Source organism: Moschus berezovskii, chromosome 16 (assembly GCF_049115385.1).
Source record: "Moschus berezovskii isolate FMDL1 chromosome 16, NW_MosBer_1.0, whole genome shotgun sequence".
Taxonomy (NCBI): domain Eukaryota; kingdom Metazoa; phylum Chordata; class Mammalia; order Artiodactyla; family Moschidae; genus Moschus; species Moschus berezovskii.
The window spans coordinates 13,866,610-13,887,326 of NC_142475.1; the positions used below are offsets into that span (position 1 = coordinate 13,866,610).

Below are 20,717 nucleotides of genomic sequence, written 5' to 3' on the forward strand. Positions count from 1 at the left end.
CTGACGATGACTTTGGAGGCCTTTCTAGTGGTCAGTGTGCAGGGTCTTGTATCAGTTCCCTGCCCTCTCATCCTTCCCATCTTTCCAGACCTTATCAGTTCCACATTGCAGCAGCGCTAAGCTCCATTCACTAGCTTGTTTCTCTCTGCCCCTCTCCTGGCCCTGAGACAGCCCTGGCTCAGACCCTCCACTCTGTGCCCGCTCCTCGGTCCCGGTCTCCCGAGCTGGCCCAGTTCTACCTGAAGTGGAGTCCTGGAAAGGTGTGGCTGTGAGTAAGTTCCTTATGCCCTGATGCCTTTATCTGTAGAAAGGGAAAGATGGTGGTCTTCGCATCATCTGCCAGGAGGACTAAGGGGTAGTGTATCTCATCCCGCAGCCTGCTACCCAGTAAGGGTTAAGGAAAGTACTGTTGACTGTTAGAAGCAGGAGTGCTCTTGAGAATAACACTATGTGGTTTTAAGGTATTGATCAGGCATGGAATTCTGTTGCAAGCCAAATAATAGATCTTTGAGTTTCAGAGTTTCACCTTGTAAAAGGAAATCATAGAGAAAGCTGGGGTCCCCTGTTCTGTCTGAAAGGTTAATTCAGTAGTTTGGATGGAATAACGCTTACAAGCCAGACTGCTATGAAGGACAAGTCATTCCTGGTGACAAGTGAAGCTATTACCTAGCATCCGTGTAGAAGAGCATTTGAAGGAGAAAATTAACTTAAAAGATGACAAATGTTACTATCAGTTTTCCGATAATTTGCAAAGAAAGTTAACCAGGTTGTGTTACCTGGAAGGGGATTCTGGTTCCTGCGCTTCACTTTCCCTTTTTAGAGAAAAAAAGCAGCTGATTAAAAAGAATACAGATATCCCTTGCAGTCCAAATCTTTGCTGTCAGAACTCAGAAATCAAACAGAGGTTAACTTTCAAATTCCTTGTATCTGAGCTCTTGCTGCTTGCCATCCAAAACTCAGACACCATATTCATTTGGATGAAGCAGAGTCCTTCACAAACTTAACTTCTGAACTCTCAACATGTAAACCCAGAATCTGAATCAGTATTCCTCATATGAATTTGGCTCATCCAAAGAAAGCAGTTAGAAATTGTTTCAGTGTAGCCTTTTTAAAGAAGAAATAGGCCATTTGGAATGAGTTACAGAATAAAAATTACAATGTAATGTTTGCTTCAGGGAGGATTCCAGGTCACAAGCAACAGAAGCTGACTTTGCTGATGCAAGAGCCTGTTCTCGGATGTTAACTGGCTGGAGGAATCCTGGGAGGGCTAGGATACCAGCCGCCCCCCCCCGCCCCGCCTGACTCCCGGCTAACCTCTGAGCTGGCACATCACCCAGACCTGGTCCATGAGTGAGCCTTGACCATAGTCTATCCCGCTGTCACATCTGCAGCGCATACTAAATGGAACTGCCTCTGCTGTAGTGTCCCCAGCGCCAGCTTCGCCAGCGTGAGGGGTGCCGCCTCCCACCACTGTCCCTGGCGGCCAGGACCACAGGGATGGTGGAAGGAGAGGAGCGCTCTGCATACTTTCCTCCACTGTCCCCAGCCCCTGATGTTCCCTGGCACAGGTACAGCTATAGGATCGGGACCCAGTTATAAAGAAGGCTGGGCCGCAAGTTCTGGCCTCTCTCCTGGAGATAAGGGATCACACCGCTGGAAATCCTCTAAGTGCAGGAAGGCCTGGGCAGTCCCAAAATAGGTCAGGGGCCCTCTAGAACAGTGGTCAGTATTTGCCAGCTGTAACTCCAGTACTATTGCCTGGAGAATCCCATGGATGGAGGAGCCTGGTGGGCTGCAGTCCGTGGGGTCGCTGGGGGTTGGACATGACTGAGCGACTTCGCTTTTCACTTTCACACATTGGAGAAGGAAATGGCAACCCACTCCAGTGTTCTTGCCTGGAGAATCCCAGGGATGGAGGAGCCTGGTGGGCTTCCGTCTGTGGGGTCACACAGAGTCGGACACGACTGAAGTGACTTAGCAGCAGCAGCAGCAACCCTTCAGTTAGTGGTAAATCAGTTTAGTGGATCGAGGCCCAGATTAATTGCATTCATCTTCTGTTACTCTTTTTTCCTTTTTAATGAGATAAAATAGAAGGCAACGTATTGTTTTATCACGTATAGTAACTTTCATCCTGTGAAACTTTGGCTTCCGTTTTGTGAAATCTGTATCTGCCTATCTGAACTGGTGAGAGGTGTTTCGTCGCCAGAGGTCGTGATCAAAGGCCCCGCACCAGCATGTTCCCGGGCTCCCAGTTTGTTCTCAGTGCCATTCCCTGTCTCACTTGTTCTCCAAGTGCGGTGTTTCTCTAATTGTTGGTCCATCCCAGTGCTATCTGTCTGTCTGTCTGTCTGTGTCTCTCTCTCTCACACACACACACTCCAAGCATGGTGTTTCTCTAATTGTCGGTCCATCCCAGTGCTGTCTGTCTGTCTGTGTGTGTGCTCTCTCTCTCACACACACACACACTCCAAGCATGGTGTTTCTCTCATTGTCGGTCCATCCCAGTGCTGTCTGTCTGTCTGTCTGTCTGTCTCTCACACACATGGGACGTCTGGAACGGAGCTGTGAGGTGTCTTGTTAAGATCCAGTAAGTATCACATGCAGTGAAAGGCTGGTCTGGTGACCCACTCACTGTCACTGTGTCCATGGGAAATTATCATCTGATTCTGAAGACAAAGCTTTAAGAAAAAAAAAAAAAGGCTCTGTTGGAATTCGTACCTATTACAATTGTGGGGACAGTTGTTACAATGTAGATAAAACATTTCAACCTAGACTGTGACCTCCCAGAGTTTTCCTAGAAAGAAGCTTTGACAGTTCAGGCTTTTTTAACCCCTTGTCTCTGTGGCCATCAGCAGCACTGTCTTTGTTTTGGTCTTGGTTTGAAAGCGGTCTGTTCTGACCTTGTACCGTTCTCTCCGCAGGTCCCTTTACCCGGCCACATCCGGCCTTATGGCGAATGGTCTTTGGTGAGTTACACATTAGTCAGTTTCAAAATCCATTCTACTCTCAACAGATCTTTTTTTCCTGTATGTTAGAGCAGTTTTTCTTACTGCTCTACTGTAAAACTTAATCGTTTTTTACTTTTTTTTTGTTCCTGGTATCAGGATTTTTATTTTATTATTAAAATGCTTCGCCACAAAATAAAGTGCTGGTGACAGCGGAAAGTCTCATACACATGAACTGTTTCAGTCCCTCCCACCCCATCAACCTCCCAACACTGCTGTCCATTAATGCACAGGATCTGATGGGAGGGAATGTGGCTTGTTCTTCCTGACGTTGCTCTTCACTCGTGACGCTCACTTGCATCGTATGAGCGTGTTTGCCTTGTCAGCATCCAGGAGGGAAAGAAACCCCAGCAATCTCCCCAGTGTCGCAAATGGGAAAGAACTCAGAAAAGGAGAGGTCTTAGCAAAGAGCCCTGGTTTGAACTAGTTTAGTGATGAGTGTCGCATATATATGTTGGGTCTCTTACGACGTTTACTTGATTTCTAGTCCAAAGAGTGAAACCACCCGAGGGGATTTAAATCTTATCTTCAAAACTTTGGGGCTTGGCTTCCATCTTACCTAAGTAATCGTCCCCCAAAATTATTCAAGGTTCAAAAAGTGTAATCTTACATGAAGGGACTCTTAAAATGGAGATTATGCTCAAGTCTGTTTATTTTTCACCCTTCAGAGATCATAAGTAAGTCTCTCAATTCAGTGGTGAGTCTCGGTCGTGTGCTCAGCATGTGTTCACCGAGTCCCGAGTGGGTGGCTCCTGTGGCCCTGAGCCTGCAGGCAGAGGGGCCTTGGGGAGGGAGGGTGGCTGTAGCAAGCACCCTGGGAAACAAATCAGTAATCTGAGCAGAACAGGTGTCTCCCAGTGGCAGGAAGTTTATTAAAACCACAAGAAGCGACATTGACTAAGTAGTTGCTTTCACTTGGGGGTGATGGGAGGCGCGAAGAAAGTGTGCTTAATTAGAAACCTGCCTGCAAAGAAGGATCCAGGCAAAGATGCCGGGAGGCAGGCCAGGCCGGGAGAGGCAGAGCTGGGCACAGATGGGACCACAGGGCTTGGGAAGGGCCAGGGGATGCCACAGGAGGATTTTTTTTGCAGGTAAGTACGTGACTCATTTCCGTTTCTTAAAAGATAGTTTTGGTTGTATTATACTTACAGCTCACAGACTTAATATGGCCACTTAAAAGTTGTGAGTCATTTTCAGCTAGATGACTACATCTAGTTCTTCTAATTTCATATGGTCCATTCTAGGTAATGAGCAGTTTTATTTCTTCCCTGGAGTCTTGGAACCCTTTGATAACCTGATGAGAACTATAGACCCTTCCCCAGTGTACGCACAGGCACACACACAGTTTTGCATATAATATTCAGGCCTTCAGGGATGTTGAAGCCCAACTGAGAACTCTCGTTCACAGAGAGCCTCCTGGTCCACACTTTCTTTGTATCCCAAAATAATTATTTCAAAAGGATCATAATGAGAAGGTGTCGTGGAAGGTATTTGCAGTGAGAGCCTGTAAAAGTAGCTGGTATATAATAATACATAAGAAGGCTATCCTATAGACTTGTCTAAAAACCCATGCGCCCTGGGCCCTGGGATACACGACCGAGTCAGCCGGGTGCTCTCAGCCACCCCGCCGCCCCGAGGACCAGGAGAGGCCCCATCCACCAGCCTGCGCTGTAGCCGCCCTGGAGGATTCCTTTCCAGCCACGGACACTCTCTCCTCTGGAGCGGCTCCCTGGGGACCGGTGCCAGCCCACTTTGGATGAGGTGCTGTGGTCCAAGGTCATTTGTATCACAGCATCTAGATGTCCTCCACAAGCATTTTCATCCCAGCAGATTCGAAAAGAAGAAAAGTAACAAAGCTCCTCCCTCTACTGACACCCCACATTAACTGCTGTGGGCATCATGGGCTGGCTCTCATGTCTTTCTAAAATGTCTTTACAGGCTTTTGCCTTCTTACAGTAGATTATTGACTTTCTTTTTTAAATGACGTGGGATGATTATTAGGCTACCACTTATGATGTGATGTGACCGTACCATCATGCCCACGGGTTAATGTGGGGTGTAAGTGGGGGGATGAGTGACCCTGGGCCACCTCTCACCCCTCAAACCTCACACTGGCCCGTCCGCCAGGACCTCCCTGCCCACCTCCAGTCCAGTCGCCATGCACGTGGCCAGAGTCTGTCTCCTGAAATGTTCCCCAGGTCACCTCATTTTCCTATTTATTTGGATCCCAGCAGGGGCTCCTCCTTTGACTTAAGGTCAAGTCTGCAGTCTTCAAGATAGCCCTAAGCCCTGGCCATCCCTTCCTAGCGGCCTCACCCCGTTCCCGCCTCCGCCAGCTCCCAGCCACGTGCGTGCTGCGGACCCTCTTTCCAGGAACCCACCTTGTTCGCCTCTGCCTGCCTTCCTGGCCCAAGTGCCGGGTCCTCTTGTCCACCCACTCGCGGGTCATCTGCCACCCCTCCAGTTCCTGGTGTCAGCATCCCTTTCCAGAGGGGGTTACTCCACCCTTCGGTCTGGATGAGGACCGAGTGTCACATTCTCAGTGAAGGAAAGGCTAGCTTGTCCGGTGAGGGGTCTCCACAGTCCGCATTTCAGCCCCGGTGTCTGCGTGGGGTCGTCAGCGGTCCGAGTCTGCTGTCTGGCGCCGGCTCCCTCCCGGACCTGAGGGTGTCTCTTGCTTCCCGCAGGGCTCAGCGTGCTCTACTTCCTGTTCCTTGTGTTCCTCCTCTTCCTGAACTTCGAGCAGGTCAAATCCCTGATGTACTGGCTAGACCCGAACCTTCGCTACGCCACGAGGGAAGCAGACGTCATGGTACGTACTCGTCCACTGTGTGTTAGAGAAGCTGGTTGACCCCTTGGGTGTAGGAGGTCATGTTGGCTTCACATCTTATATTGGTCCTACGTGGAAATTTTTCCCATATTTCCTACGTAGATAACCTCAGCACCAGTCTCTGGGTGGGCTGGTGTGGTGCCTGGTTCCATGACGAGTGATCCAGTCCAGGGATGTGAATCCTGTCTTGGCCCAAAGCGGGTGGTAGGAAGAGATGAACGTTACCGTCAGCCATAGGTGGAAACTCTGCTCCTAACACTTGTAAGCTGTGTGGCCTTGGGCTGTGGACCTGTAGCCTGTTCCCTCTTTTGTAAAGTGACATAATACTTACCTTGGACGTTTACTGTGACCTAAACAAAGGCCTAACATGGTGCTTCGCGTGCGCCAGGTCCTCCAGTGGTAGCAGCTCAGCTCCCTCTGCCCCTGACTCCAGCCCTGATGCCCTGATCCTTCCCACCTGCTTGCCATGAAGGGGCCAAGTTGTAATGAGGGAAGCCATTTCATTCATTACTTTTATGAAGCCACAATAAATAATTTTGTTCTTGGCTAAAATGACTAATGTACTTTGGCTTTTAGTGAAGAGATTATACTGTAATACTGTTCCTTTTTCAATTTTTAAAAGGCCTGATGTTTAGTATAGGTTGAAGAAATACGTAGCGACAGTTAGAAAAGAACAGACATTTAGGCCATAGGTGGGTCCTTGTTTAACAAGCAGGAACACGGTACAGAGGGAGTTAGCTAAAAGTCTAAAAAGTGATCATTCTAGCATAGTCAAGATTGGTTAGACCCTTCTTGGAATGGTATTTCCAGATTTTATCTTTAACTTTTATAAAGGACGTGTTAAAGACAAAAATAAGAAGGCCAAAAATTATTTGAAAGTCTCAAGGAGCAAAGTATGTCTTGAGATTCTTCCTCTAAGGGAAGAGAAAGATACAGGGTGACTTCCAGCTTCTAATGATGCTGATCATGATTAGGGTGAGGTTGACAACAGTTGTTGATTGTGGATTGTCTGCTTGGCCAGGCCGAGCTGGGTGCTTTATGTATAGTGCTTTACATATAGTGTATATGTTCATATCCCCATTTTACCAAGGAGGAAATAGAAGCTTAAAATAAGATCCATCTGGGTCCAAAACCTGCATTTCCCCTTAGGTCAGTGCCTCAAACATATAGTTACAGTAGCGAGTGTTTGATGCTCCCAGGTGTCTTATGAATCAGACTAGGAGAAGGATATCCCAGGTTGTATATTAGCCCCAACAAGTTTCTTGAGTCAAAATGGTCATATGATGAACTTACAGGTAGATTTGCTGGTGTGTCAGGCTTGTTCTCACAGTGGGTGGGGGAGATTAAATCTCATAACACTTCGACATCTACCTTCCTTAGGAACTTAACATCACAGTGACATCCCATTGCCATGTCAATAATTACAATCCCCCTAGTTTCCAAGGACCGGCTAATTCTTTCTCAGCAAACAAAGCAAAACCAGAGGCAGTTTTCATTTTCTAGAATTCCAGCTGGTGCTCGCCTGGCCTCAGTCTTCTCCATCTCTAATTCTCGTCACTTTTTACTTCCTTAAAGTAGCCTTTCACGGTTCTGAGGACTTGTCCCTTGATGGCTCTAGAGAAACGTGTTCCTTTTTTAGGAGAAGTGTCTTTATGTAAGACAGAAGCCTCTAGTCCCTGGTTCCCGGGGCCTTCTGCCCTCCCCATTCCTTCAACCACCACCAGTTCCTAATGCTGATACCAGGCTCTCATCCACGGCAGGTGCCACATGTTGAAATGCAGACACCCCTTCCCGCTGAAAATTGCTATTATAACTTGGGGTTGGGAGGGCGGTCATTGAAATCCTATGAGAGACAGTCTTTTATGTAATTTTCTGAAAAGTTTGCTATGTTTCTAAATATTTATTCTGTTCAAAAATATGTGACCTAAAGTCCAGACAAGCTTTCAAGCGCATCTGAGTTATACACTGGGTCGTCTGGAGCAGCAGTCTGTTGTTTAGTAAATACTCGCTGGGTCTTTCCTATGTGCTGGACGCCATGCTGGTGATCGTGGGGGAAAGACCCCCCCCCCCACTCCGTGTCCTCTCGGGGCTTAGAATCTACAAGAAGGCAAATTAAACACTAATTGCTGGCTCTTTTCCTTAGAGAATTGTTTAAGATAACTTCGGTAAGTTTAAAACTTTTATCAGCACATGCCTAATCTTGTGTCCTCCCACCCTCTTGCCTCCCCTAACACACACACATCTTATTATCACACGTCAGTATCTAAATACGTGGATTTTTTTAAAACGTAACCACAGTGCCATTTTTCGTTGCTTGAAGTTAACAGCATGCGGTGTTCACGTCTCTTCCCCAGTTGTCTCATAAAGCTTTCTTTTTTCCTTCTTTTTTTTTTTTTAAATGGTTGACTTGTTCGAATTAGGATCCAGACAAGGTCCCCACGTCACCTTTGTTGCAGCTCTTATCTCTTAATCTGCAGTCCCTCCATGGTTTGGTTTAACATCAGTGTTTCTTTGTCAAAGAAACTATATTGTTTATTCCGTGGAGCTTCTCACTTCTGGATTTTGCAGCTTGCACTTCCATGGTATCATTAATGCATCCCCGTGTCTCCCTGTACTTCTTCTAAACTGGGAGTTAGATGTAGAGGCTGGATGGGGTCCAGACTCCAGGCCGGTTTCCATGGCAGGGCTGCTCGTAGGCCTCACAGTGTCTAGGGGTCTCTCTTTTATGATGTTCAGCTTGATCATAGGATCAGCATCAATTGTATGATGCCCTATCAATCACCCGTATGACTTGGGAGGAGAAAAGTGAAATATGCACCAAACATTGTAACACATTGAAAGTCTCTCAGTCACATCCAACTCTTTGCTACCCCATGGATTATATAGTCCATGTAATTCTCCAGGCCAGAACACTGGAGTGGGTAGCTGTTCCCTTCTCCAGGGGATCTTCCCAACCCAGGAATCGAACCAGCGTCTCCTGCATTGCAGGTGGATTCTTTACCAGCTGAGCTACCAGGGAAGCCCAGTACATTGAAATAGTCACCCAGTTCTCAAAATGTTAAGTGTGAGAAAGATGTGTCGTGGAATCGAGAAAGTGTAGTGATTTCAGTATACAGTGCAGTGGGGTAAAGAAAAACCCCAGGGTGCTGTTAGGACTTGTCTACTCTGAGAGGCCAAGGAACGCCTCTGTAAGAGCTGATTTTATCCTTGTTGTTGTTCAATCATTAAGTTGTGTCCACTCTTGCGCCCCCCCTAGAATGCAGCACACCGGGTTCCTCTGTCTTCCACTATCTCTCAGAGTTTGTTCAAATTCTTGTCCATTGAGTTGGTGACGCTGTCTAAGCTGACAACTAGAAAGTGGATGGGAATTAGCCAAGCAAAGTGGGAGAATAGGGGACAGAGGCCATTATTCAGGAAGAAGGGTCAGTCTGCATGGAGTCCCCAACTGGGGACCTGGGATGAGTCAAGAGTAAAGGAGAGAAGGAGTGAGAGGCAGAGGAGGGCCGTTCCTGAGGCTGGGAGGTGTGGGCCGGAGGTAGGAGTACTTTGTGAATGCACTAAGAGACCCTGAAGGTTTATAAGCAGAGGAGGTACCTGATTGCAACTGATACTTCAGCGGGTCAGTAAACACCATGCCCCATCTACAGTCAGGTTTTGAAAATGGGGGAAAGAAGAGTGCAATATCAGCTGACTTCTTCCTGGTTAAAGCTCGGTGGAGCAGATTGCTTTAGACCTGGGCTCCATGGCGGTGCTAATCCGTTGCCCCGAATTAGGTTTCTGCTCCGCTGTCCACTGGACATCCACGGGCTTCCTCCCACAGGGCAGAACCCGACTCACAAAAATTCCTCCAAGGGTGAGGGGGCTGACGGGAGCCTGTGCTGTCTGTATGCAAATAATTTCCCAAGAGGGGACCCTAAAGAGGGTGGGTACATGTGTTCTTTCTGCTTCTGTGGTCACCAACTTCCCCAGGGAGGAGTGAGTGACAGAGCAGGGCTGGAGGCCCAAGATCCTTCCACACTGGGAAGGCTGCCCTTCCAAACACATACACACACACACACACACAATCACGCCCACACCCTCAAACACCCCCAAGCACACACTCCCATACACTCACACACTCCCAAACATGCTCAACCCCCAAACATGCACACACCTCCAAACACACACATACACCCAAACATCACACATCTCCGAACACGCACACACCCAAACATGCATACCTCCAAATACACACACACCCCAAACATGCACACACCTCCAAACACACACATACACCCAAACATCACACATCTCCGAACACGCACACACCCAAACATGCATACCTCCAAATACACACACACCCCAAACATGCACACACCTCCAAACACACACATACACCCAAACATCACACATCTCCGAACACGCACACACCCAAACATGCATACCTCCAAATACACACACACCCCAAACATGCACACACCTCCAAACACACACATACACCCAAACATGCACACACCTCCAAACACACACATACACCCAAACATGCACACACCTCCAAACACACATACCCCCAAACATCACACATCTCCGAACACGCACACACCCAAACATGCATACCTCCAAATACGCACACACCCCAAACATGCACACACCTCCAAACACACACCCCCCCAAATATGTACACACCTCCAAACACACACACCCAAACAAATATGCATATACCTCTAAACACACATACCCCCAGACACATACATCCCATCCCCAAATATGCACACACTCCCAAACACAACCTCCCAAACATGCACACACCCCCAAACAAACACACACCCAAACACACACACATTCCCAAACACTCACACGCCCCCAAACACACACACGCCCAAAACTGTCTGATTTATGATCTGCAAAATCATCTCATTTATAGAGAACTGATTTCAGAGAGACCCGTTCAAACCTTTGCAGTCTTCAGCAGGAGGTAGATAGTCAGAGTGTCAGCTATACATTTTATAGTTTTAGAAAGCTATCGCAGGTGTCTAAGCAAGAAATAACAGTGGCATTGAGTTGGAAGAAAAAACACATTGGGAAGTAAAGTGAACAGGCCTTGGTGTTTGGTCTAGTGTTGGGCAAACAGCGGAGAGGTGGAGTCGTCCAGACCAGCGGAGGGTCGGCTGGGAGGGCGGGCCCGTGTTCCCCCCTGCTCCCTCCCCGCATGGCCCTTGGAGTCCTCACTGCACGCCTCTTCCTCCCGCTTCCAGGGCTGTGCCTGTGTGTGCTCCCCAGCTGCCTTAAACCGCGGTGTCCTGTGTCCCTCCCACGACCAGGACCTCGACCTCAGGATCTCCCAGATGTGACCGCTGGCCAATTTGTTCCTAATGATTACTCGATAATATAATAGTTATGTGCCAGCAGACACACTTAGCTATTTGTGGTGCCTTCAGAGTACCTTCTCGTTTGCTGAGGCACAGAAATATTCTCCTAGAGAGTAGAAAGGCCTCCAAAGTGGTCTTCAACCCATGATTGCCTCCGAGCAGCCTTCTGAAGATGGAGCTCAGCCCTCTTATCTAACCCTCCGCAGCGCGCCGTGGCATAAATAGGAGGATGGGGTGGCCGCGGAAATGGGCATTGACCGGGCCCCGAACCCTCCTTAACCTAACGAGTAACTGCTTTAGGCCGAGGGTGTCGCTGTCCTGCTGTGATTCCTGTGACAGGCACGTGCTCCAGAGCCTGGAAAGAGAATTGCCATCTCATGGCAGTGCCGTTTGGCTTTTTTTAAGCCTTATCTTGACTTACCCCTATTGATTTTTCCCCCTCTTTTTGCCTAGATTTTCCACTAACACATTATCATCCCATATCAGAAAAAAAATACAGTTTTTAAAAATGTCCTCTTGGCTTTGCAAATTAGAGTGCATTTGTTCTGAGAAAGCTTCAGAAATCTGAGTCAGTGGGTTTCAGAAGAGAGAGCAGTGCACCCCAGCGCTCTTTTTGCTCCTTCAGAGAGTTTTGTTTCTAGAATTTGAAAATATTATACTTTACAGGAAATCCGCCAGCTGACTGAAATCTTACTCCTTCCTATCTGATTAATTTGGGAAAAGCGAATGGGAAATGTAGAACTCTCTGAGAAGTTTGTCATATGATAACTGTTTTCATAATAAATACAGAAATAGAAGGAAATTGATTTGAAAGTTTTTTAAAACATATTAAAAAGAAAAAGATACTAGAGATGGAACCTAAATTCTTGAAAGCTTTATAGTGTTTAAATATTTAGATTATGCAATATTATACATTGTTGGATACAGGAGTAATTCTGCTTTCTTCTAATTTCTGAAGTTGGATATTTCAGCTTTGCTTCTTTCCTAATAAAAACATTTACAAGTGTGTATTTTCCTCTAACTTCTGCTTACTTGTATCTCATCATTTTGATAATATTTTCATTATCATTTAATACTGAGTATATTTTAAATTTCTATTATGACTTCTTTTTAACTCCATGATATTTAGAGGTGTGTTTTTAAATTTCCAAACCTATTGGGCTTCTGTTTATTCTTTATTTATTAGAATTCTGTGTTTTTGTTACTGATTTTAACACAGTTGCCCTATGGGCAAGTGACATGGGCTCTGCGATGCCACTTCTTTAAGATGGATTAGGCCTTTGTAAAATAATTTTGTTTCCCACTTTATTTAAGCTTTTGCAATTTGGAACAAAGCAATTCTAGTGTATAAACTTTAATACTTGTCCATTTTTCCTCAAACATCTTCAGTTACTAAAACTTTTTATTGGGCAGGACACATATTAGTTGTCAAGATCACATCAGTTGTTTTCATTTTATTGTCCAGACCCTAAAGCAAGTTGATTTCTAGAGCATTACTAATTATTTCCGCTTTATCTTAAACAGGAGTATGCTGTGAACTGCCATGTCATCACCTGGGAGAGGATTATCAGCCACTTTGATATATTTGCCTTTGGACATTTTTGGGGCTGGGCCATGAAGGCCCTGCTGATCCGAAGTTATGGTCTCTGCTGGACAATCAGTATCACCTGGGAGCTGACCGAGGTAGGAAGGGGGCGTGGGCTGCTGTCTAGATACTATAGCTGGACAGTTTGTGCATAGGAGCAAGACTGTCCGTCAGTTAGCAGTCATGTAATCTATTCTCCAGCTCCTGTGGCATGAAACTATTTGAATCCCAAGGGATATTTTAAGCCTTTGTCAAACACACAGAGAAGCTCCTTGTCAGCTTCAGGCCTGCTCTGTCTCACAAGTCTTAAAACAACTGGAATCAAGCTAAAGAATGGAGTTAAAATCCCAGACAACACAATTGATTGGTAATGAGGACATCCGCTGAGAAGTTAATAGGTGCTCCACCCACTAACTAGTTTCCACTTTGAGACAGATAGAATTGTGGTGTTTGGGACTTTACGAGTGCATCCAGGGCGCTTTGTAGCCAAAAATGAATTCCCAGTAGAGCTCGGCTGTCTCGGTAATCAAAAGTTTGTCTCATTTACTGAATTTAAGAGATATATTCTTGAAAAACTATTAGTGAAGTGACATTCAGGGAACTGGTTCATTTATTGTTCAGTTATTATGTTATTCTTAATCGCCCCAGGGAACAGAGTCTGGCTGTGTGCGCAGATACATAATGCATAATCAAGCATTTCTTGATTATGATTATCCTTCAGTGATTGTACACAGGCCCATCATTGCCCTGATCGTAACTTAGCGAGTGTGCTGGTCAGACAGTCACATCTATTAACATGCCTCTCACGGCCCTGGAGGCTGGAAGCCTGAGTTCAGGGTGTACGCTTGGTTCACTGCTTCATAACCTTCCCGGGCTTCTCCTCGCTGCTTGTGGTTTGCTGGCCACCTCTGGTGTTCCTTGACTTGTCGATCACCTCAGTCTCCACCTTTGCCCTCAGGTGGCCTTCTCCCCGTGTGCCTTCACATGGCGTTCTTTCTATGAGGACACTAGTCATACTGGATTAGGGGCCCACCCTCCTCCAGGATGACCCCATCTTGCTAATTACACCTGCAGTGACCTCATTTACAAATAAGCTCACCTTACGAGGCCCTGGAGGTTAGAACCTCCACGTTATGGGTTTTAAGGGGGCCACGATTCAATGTGTAACAGTGCCTGCCACTGTTTGTACGTCATCCAGAATCCTCGCAGCATGTATCTCAGTGTAACAATGGAAACTGGAGCTCAGAGCTGAGAGTGGATCCGGGGTGCTTGCCTGTGAGGACGCCCGTGTCCCCGCCCCTGTACCACACACTCGCTCTCCAGCTTGCAGGCATCCTCAGGACCTCACCCCCACGTGACCTGTGCAAGTCACTCGGCCTCCCTCACCTCCCTGGCTGCCTGCCCTTCCCTTTCTTTGCTCCCCGGCATCCTGTCATCCCCAAGTCCTGGCGCCTCTTCTCTAGACACCTCTCCAGGTCATTCCTCTGCTCCCACTTGTATCTAATCTACTCTCTTCTTAGCTGAATTTCCTGCCTGCTCCTGCAACACTGTCTATTTCAGAGTGATCCTTACAGATCTCAACCCCATCACGTGCTTCTACTGCAAACTCTTCCCTGTTTGTCCATTACTCTTAAAGCAAAATCAGGACGGCGGCGGGGGGGACTCTGAACAGCCTACGAAGGCCGATGTTAGGGTATTAGCTGGCCCAGCCTCCCTGAGACCTCTCACCTGCCCTCTGCTTTCTGCCCTGCACAGTTGCTGTGTCCTTACCTCCCAGGAAGCCATTCTCTGAGTTCTTCCCTCTCTGCCCTGCGTCCTCCGCTGGCTGGGCTCACATTGGTGCCCCTGAAAGTAGAGCATCCGGCCCTTCTCCTCTGAAACACTCAGCCCATGTTAGATACGTGACAGGTGTCTTTTCTGCTAAACCTCATGCCTCCAGAGGGCAGGGCCCGTGCCTGCCCAGTCCCAGACCCCAGGGCTCTGCCTCACACGGGCAGACGCCCCCAGATCCACAGTGAGTGAGTGAAGGTGACTCTTTCCAGCTCCCCGACTCCTCTCTTTCTGGCCCATCTCATCCCCGAACCCAGTACTCTCTAGAAAGGCTCCTCAGGTGGATGTCAGTGCCCCACATCCACTCCCCTGCAGAGTCCTGTTTCAGCAGGTCTGTGTCATGGGCTTCTGCAGAAGCTTCTCTCTGCCTCGTGTGGGTTAATACTCATGTCCTGGCTTGCACCTCGGAGTCAGGCCCAGGCGGTGCGCCACCTGCCAGGGGTCAGCCCACAGCCCCTCAGCCTCGCACACAGTAGCCGTTCTGTGTCTTCCCAGCAGCAGGTACGTCAGGAAGACAGGACCCTTGTATCAGTGTTGCTTTGCAGTCTATGAAAGGGCCTTCTACGTGGCACTAGTGGTAAAGATCCCGCCTGCCAGTGCAGGAGATGTCAGAGATGTGGGTTCGATCCCTGGGTCGGGAAGATCCCCTGGAGAGCAGTGCCACCCGCTCCGGTGTTCTTGCCTAGAGTCCCACTGACAGAAGAGCCTGGTGGGCTGCAGTCCTTAGGGTCGCCCAGAGTTGGATACAACTGAAGTGACTTGGCACACCTGCGTGCACAGTCTGTGAAATGCTTTCATGAATAGTTCTCATTTGTAGCATTTATTACTTCAGAGGTTTATAATTATGGGGTTGCCTCTTTCCAGAGAGCTGCCAGGCATTGTCTTTATAATTTCAGACCCTCTTAAAAGCAAGCCTTCACGCAGTATACCGTGCTGCTCCGGACACAGCGAACAGGTCCTTTGTTTTGGACAGAACTATTTCCGTAAAAGACTTCTGTTCCACCCTTGGTCTCACTGTGCCTCTCTTCTGGAATAGCTTCACTTTCATCTCCATCTCTTGAACCACCCCACTCCAGCCTGTCTCCCTTCCAGGAAGCTGCCACAATCGCCGTCTCTCAGAATGCCTCTCTTCAGTGGCTCTGCGGTTCCCATTCACGTCACCCTCGTAGCGCTTGCCACAGCGTACCTGATTCTGGGGTTCTGGATAAGTGTCTGGCTCTGAATAAGTCCGGCCCCTGCCCGTGAGATCAAGGACCGTGGTCCATGTTGTCTCACCAGCTGGTATTGCTGCATCGTAGGCACTTAATAAAAGATCGTCACTGCAGATCGGTTAGTGTGAGATTTCCTGTTAAGCTCATTTACAGCTTACGATTTTATTCAAATATCTGTAGACCGTTTCTAAAATATACAGCTTAAATTCTCAAGCTGCTAGTATTGAGGATTATGCCAATGCTCTGTAGGCAGTTGAGAAAACTTTGCTCCCTTCCTTCTCCAGGGTCCATGTTACATTGTCTTGAGCCAAGGTGATTGGTAGTATTTTTCAAGATGGATCATCATTTCTTTAAAACCCTGTGTTAAAAATAAATTTAAAAAGGCGGTGCTTGGATTAACAGTATTTGCAAATCGTCATGAAATAAAAAATAAGAACCTGGTTACAGAACTTGGTTTTATGTATTTTTTTTAATACATCAGTGAAACCTAAAATGTCACCACGTTTGAATAAAAGAGTATACTGTTAAAAGGAACCTTATCTTTCAGGATGGTACCCCAGGTTTGTTTTATTTTTCACAACCGTCATCTCTCGTGTTTCCCAGCTTTTCTTCATGCATCTTCTCCCCAATTTTGCCGAGTGCTGGTGGGACCAAGTCATCCTGGACATCCTGCTGTGCAACGGGGGCGGCATCTGGCTGGGCATGGTCGTCTGCCGGTTTTTAGAGATGAGGACTTACCACTGGGCAAGTTTCAAGTGAGTCGTCCTCCTCCGGGCCCTGCGTCACCGTTTCTCGTGATGTGAACTTAACTGCTCAGCATCCCACAGCATGAGTGTGTTCTCTGATGACGAAGAGTAAATTATACATTGGTCACTGGAGCTCAAAAATGGTTCTAAACCCAGTTTCGGGCACTGATCCGGAAAATGCTGAATCATTTACGAGTTTCTCAAATCCATCCCCTCTTTTTTTTATCCTTATTCCCCAGCCTGCATTCCGACTCCCACGGCTGGGTTGATGACTGCCCTGTCCCCAGGTTAACCCCTCTAAGCCTTCTGCCACCACTGCCCGAGAGGTGGTCTCAGGACCGTCAGAGCCATCAAGTCATTCCCCTGTGATGGTTTCTTGTGGGCCTGAGGACAAAGTCCATGGGCTTGGCGATTATAAGTAACCTATTTATTGCGTGTCAAATTAATTTTGGTATATGGTATAAGGGGGAGATTTCACAGTACTGGATCTGATTAACCAGTTTACTCCATCCCTTTTGTGAGTAATCCTTTCTTTGGCCACTGACTTGAAAGGACTTTTTAATAAATTTCAAGCAGTATATAATGTAACAAAATCTGTAGCAGCGCTGGGTTTTGCTCTCAGCAACCTTCATACACAGTATCTCATTTGAGCCTTACATCAACCCGAGGGGTAGACACACCACCATTCTCTTCATTTTAGGGATGATGGGTACTGTGGTTTCGGTTGGTAATTTGCCCGAGGACATTCAGCTAGCAAGCTGAGTCTGAATTTGCATCAGGCTGCCTGGCTCCTTAAACACTCCATTATGCGTCCCTAATTTCATACATTTATGCTCAAATTCAGCTTGAGAATCATTCTGTCAAGACATAAGCACAGCAAATGAACAAAAAAGTCCCCCTGGTTTCAAGTTACATTAAACGTGAAGGAATACAGATCAGGTTGGATTAACCTCTTCCTCCATTAAATGTCCAGTTCTCCATCACACCGTTCTTTATCCCCGTCTTTCTCTATCTCTTTCCATGGAGTGCCACCATTTTTTAGTCCAGGCCCTTCCTCGTTCTTGTTGATCTTTGGAACAGACTCTGTTTCTTTGTTGGCCTTGTGCTGCAAGCTTCTTGCAGGAGGTTTTCTCCCCTCAGGCTCGTTGATGGGCAGGGGAGTGGGTGAGGGAACACACCTGGGCTCCTTGTGCTCCCCCTCCCACCCCCTCCCCCCTCCAAGAACGGAAGGCCTGGCCTGTTTGTCCTTGTGCCTTCAGCATCTAAAACGGTGTCTGAGACCTGAAGGTCCTCGACATAACGTTTTTGTTGAATTAAAAAAATCTTTAGATTTAGACCAGGCTCCCCTGGTCTCCCATGAGGCGACCAGAATCTGCCCTCAGCTCTGAGGCTTAGGAGGTGCGCCGGCATCAGCCATTCCGTGTCCTGGAGCCTCAGTGGTCTCATTTGTGACCTGTGGGACTGTTTGTTTCTATCAGGGAATACAAATTTTTTAATTGAGTGATTTTTAGGATGAAACCCAAGAAAGGTTAAAAGAAATCACGGTTTCAACTTAACTGAAGCAGCTACAGGGCCAGGAGCCGCTATGGGTCACCTCCCGTACAGAGCATGTTCTGGGTTTTCCTTGGGCCCCCAGGTTGGAGTGGGGGTGGTGAGCCATGGGTGGGAGCTGCACCTTGCTGCGCCCTCACCCCTCCTGGCCTCGCTCCGAGTTACTGTCTTCAGTGTCCCTCGGCGTCTCTTGTCACAGCTCACAGACTGCGGCCTGCGGTGGCCCTGCAGTGGCCTGGCCTTTGCGTCGTACCTGTCCTTGCCGAGGCTCCCTGCCAGGTGTGACACTCTCAGCGCCTCACCTGTGAACAGAGGCTGCTGCTGGAGAGATGTTCAAACAGGAAGGGATCTTTTGTTCTGAGTACTGGTTGTAAAATAGTCAGTGCAGTTTTTTTTCTTTTTTGTCCTTTCTTATCTCTCTGAATTTTCAGCAGAACTGCTCTTCTCCTTTCAGGGACATCCATACCACCACCGGCAAGATCAAAAGAGCGGTGCTCCAGTTCACTCCTGCCAGCTGGACCTACGTGCGGTGGTTTGACCCCAAGTCTTCATTTCAGAGAGTGGCTGGGATATACCTTTTCATGATCATCTGGCAGGTAATTTTTTTTTTTTCAGATGCTCAGAAGTAGGAAAAAAACAAAACCAAAATAAAAACCACCCATTGATTTAGGGTTCATGCTAGTTGACGTTGCTTATCAGCTCCGTGCGTCAAAAGATGTACTGTTCTACAGCTGACATACAGAATAACTCAACAGTGATGCTGTTACACTTACGGTCTTGCTTCATTGTGAATATGTTTTAAAATATGGATCTTTGAATTGCAAATTGGAAACAGATTAAAATTCCCTGTAAAAACCTCGTGCTCAGCATCTGTCACCCAGTGAGTTAGGCATTGGATTGCTTTCTATCCATAGAATGGTCTTTTCAGGACCAAAGTAACAAATGTAAGGCTTTTTTTTTTTTATAGTTCAGACTCAGTGTTTGAGTGTTAAGATGGCACCTCAGCTGTTACCACTTTAGGTAATTGGTGAAGCGCTAAATAAAGAAGCTCCCTGAGGGCACTGGAGCCCCCTGGGGACCTGGGTCCTCTGGAGTGGTATCAGCAGTGGTGAGAGGCCCTCCTTCCAAGCAGACTGACATGATGCAGACGCCTGGAGTCTCGGAAAGAGATTACCAAACAACTCTTTCCTGGAGGCAGCCTTTTTTATTGACCCTCCTGTTCGTAGGTTAATTGTTGCACAGCTTTGGGAGAGTAGCTGAGGAAAACTAGTTTTCACCTGAATTGTCTTCCAGAATCTTCAGACATTATATTTTAAACACATGAACAACATACTCTCAACACAAGGAGAAAATTGGCATGTGTCATTTGAAAGACAGTTTGTCCACAGAAGGAGAAGGATAATATCGATCTCAGTAAATGAGGTTTATGGCTGTGGAAGTCTGTGTGGATGAATAGGTATATAGTCGCCATGGTTTGGGGAAGTCAGTGGATAAAATGGGCACAGAGGGACTTCCTTGGTAGTCCAGTGGTCGGGACTTCACCTTCCAACAGAGGGAGTTTGCAGGTTCAATCCCTGGCCGGGGAGAGACGATCCCTTATACCTTGAAGCCAAAAAACTAAAACATAAAAAAAGTAGCAATATTGTAATGAATTTAATAAAGACTTTAGAAATGGTCCCCATCAAAAAAACTTTTTAAAAAGGAGGGGGGTTACATAAATGGATGACGGTCAAGTTTTCCCTTCTGGGGCAGTGCCAGGGCAGGGAGAGGTTCCCTTTGATTGTGAAGACCTCGGAAGGATTTGGATTTTCCTAGGATGGCAGAATTCCACGGCCCACTGTCCCCTGGATCGTGAGCGCTATGCAGGGATCCGTTTCCTATACGTGGTGATGATGAGTGAACCGTTCTTATTTTATATCCTTAAAATCAGCACTATGATCCTCCAATTAAAAATAAATTTAAAAAAAAACAACAGCACTGTGGGGAAAGATGCACATTTTAGGTCACTGCAATGAACCTGGTGGCCCGTGTGATGTACGTTTTTCCTTTTCTAATAACTGCTTATTTTTGGCCGTCCTGGGCCTCCGTTGCTGCACGGGCTTTCTCTGGTTGCAGTGAGGGCGTCTGCTCTCCAGTTTGGTGCTTGGGCTTCTTGTTGCGGGGCCTTTTCTGGTTGCGGAGCACAGGCTCTAGGTACACAGACTTCGGTGGTTGCAACACGTGGGCCGAACGGCTGTGGCACCCAGGCTCGGTTGCCCCAGGGCACGCCGGATCTTCCCGGACTAGGGATCGATCCCGTGTCTCCAGCGTTGGCAGGCGGATTCTTATCCACGGTGCCACCAGGGGAGGACTCATGTGCTCTTAAAGCAGTGACCTTTCCTAATCTCTGCTGCTCACTTCATCTGGAGGGGACAGGAGGGGCCTCTGGGCATGGAGCACGGATTTCCTGATAGACGTGTTTTGTGCCGCCAGGACGGGTCACATGATAGTGGCACTGGGTGCTGCCCTCAAGGGGGCAGGCTCACTGCTGGGTGAAGCCTGGACCAGCCCCCATATCCACTTTTAAGAGTTTCTCAGCCTTTCGTCCAAAATCTGCTTGGTCTCCGGCACG

General features: G+C 47.5%; 1 protein-coding gene across 1 annotated transcript in view; it reads left to right on the forward strand.

Moving 5' to 3' along the window:
* Nucleotides 1-20,717, forward strand: part of PTDSS1 (phosphatidylserine synthase 1) — a 69,217-nt gene that overhangs the window by 23,709 nt on the left and 24,791 nt on the right. The window contains exons 3-7 of the mRNA XM_055431591.2: nt 2,922-2,966; nt 5,693-5,817; nt 12,708-12,866; nt 16,413-16,564; nt 18,561-18,702. Of these exons, the coding sequence (XP_055287566.1) occupies nt 2,922-2,966; nt 5,693-5,817; nt 12,708-12,866; nt 16,413-16,564; nt 18,561-18,702 (623 nt within the window). The remainder of the gene's footprint in view (nt 1-2,921; nt 2,967-5,692; nt 5,818-12,707; nt 12,867-16,412; nt 16,565-18,560; nt 18,703-20,717) is intronic.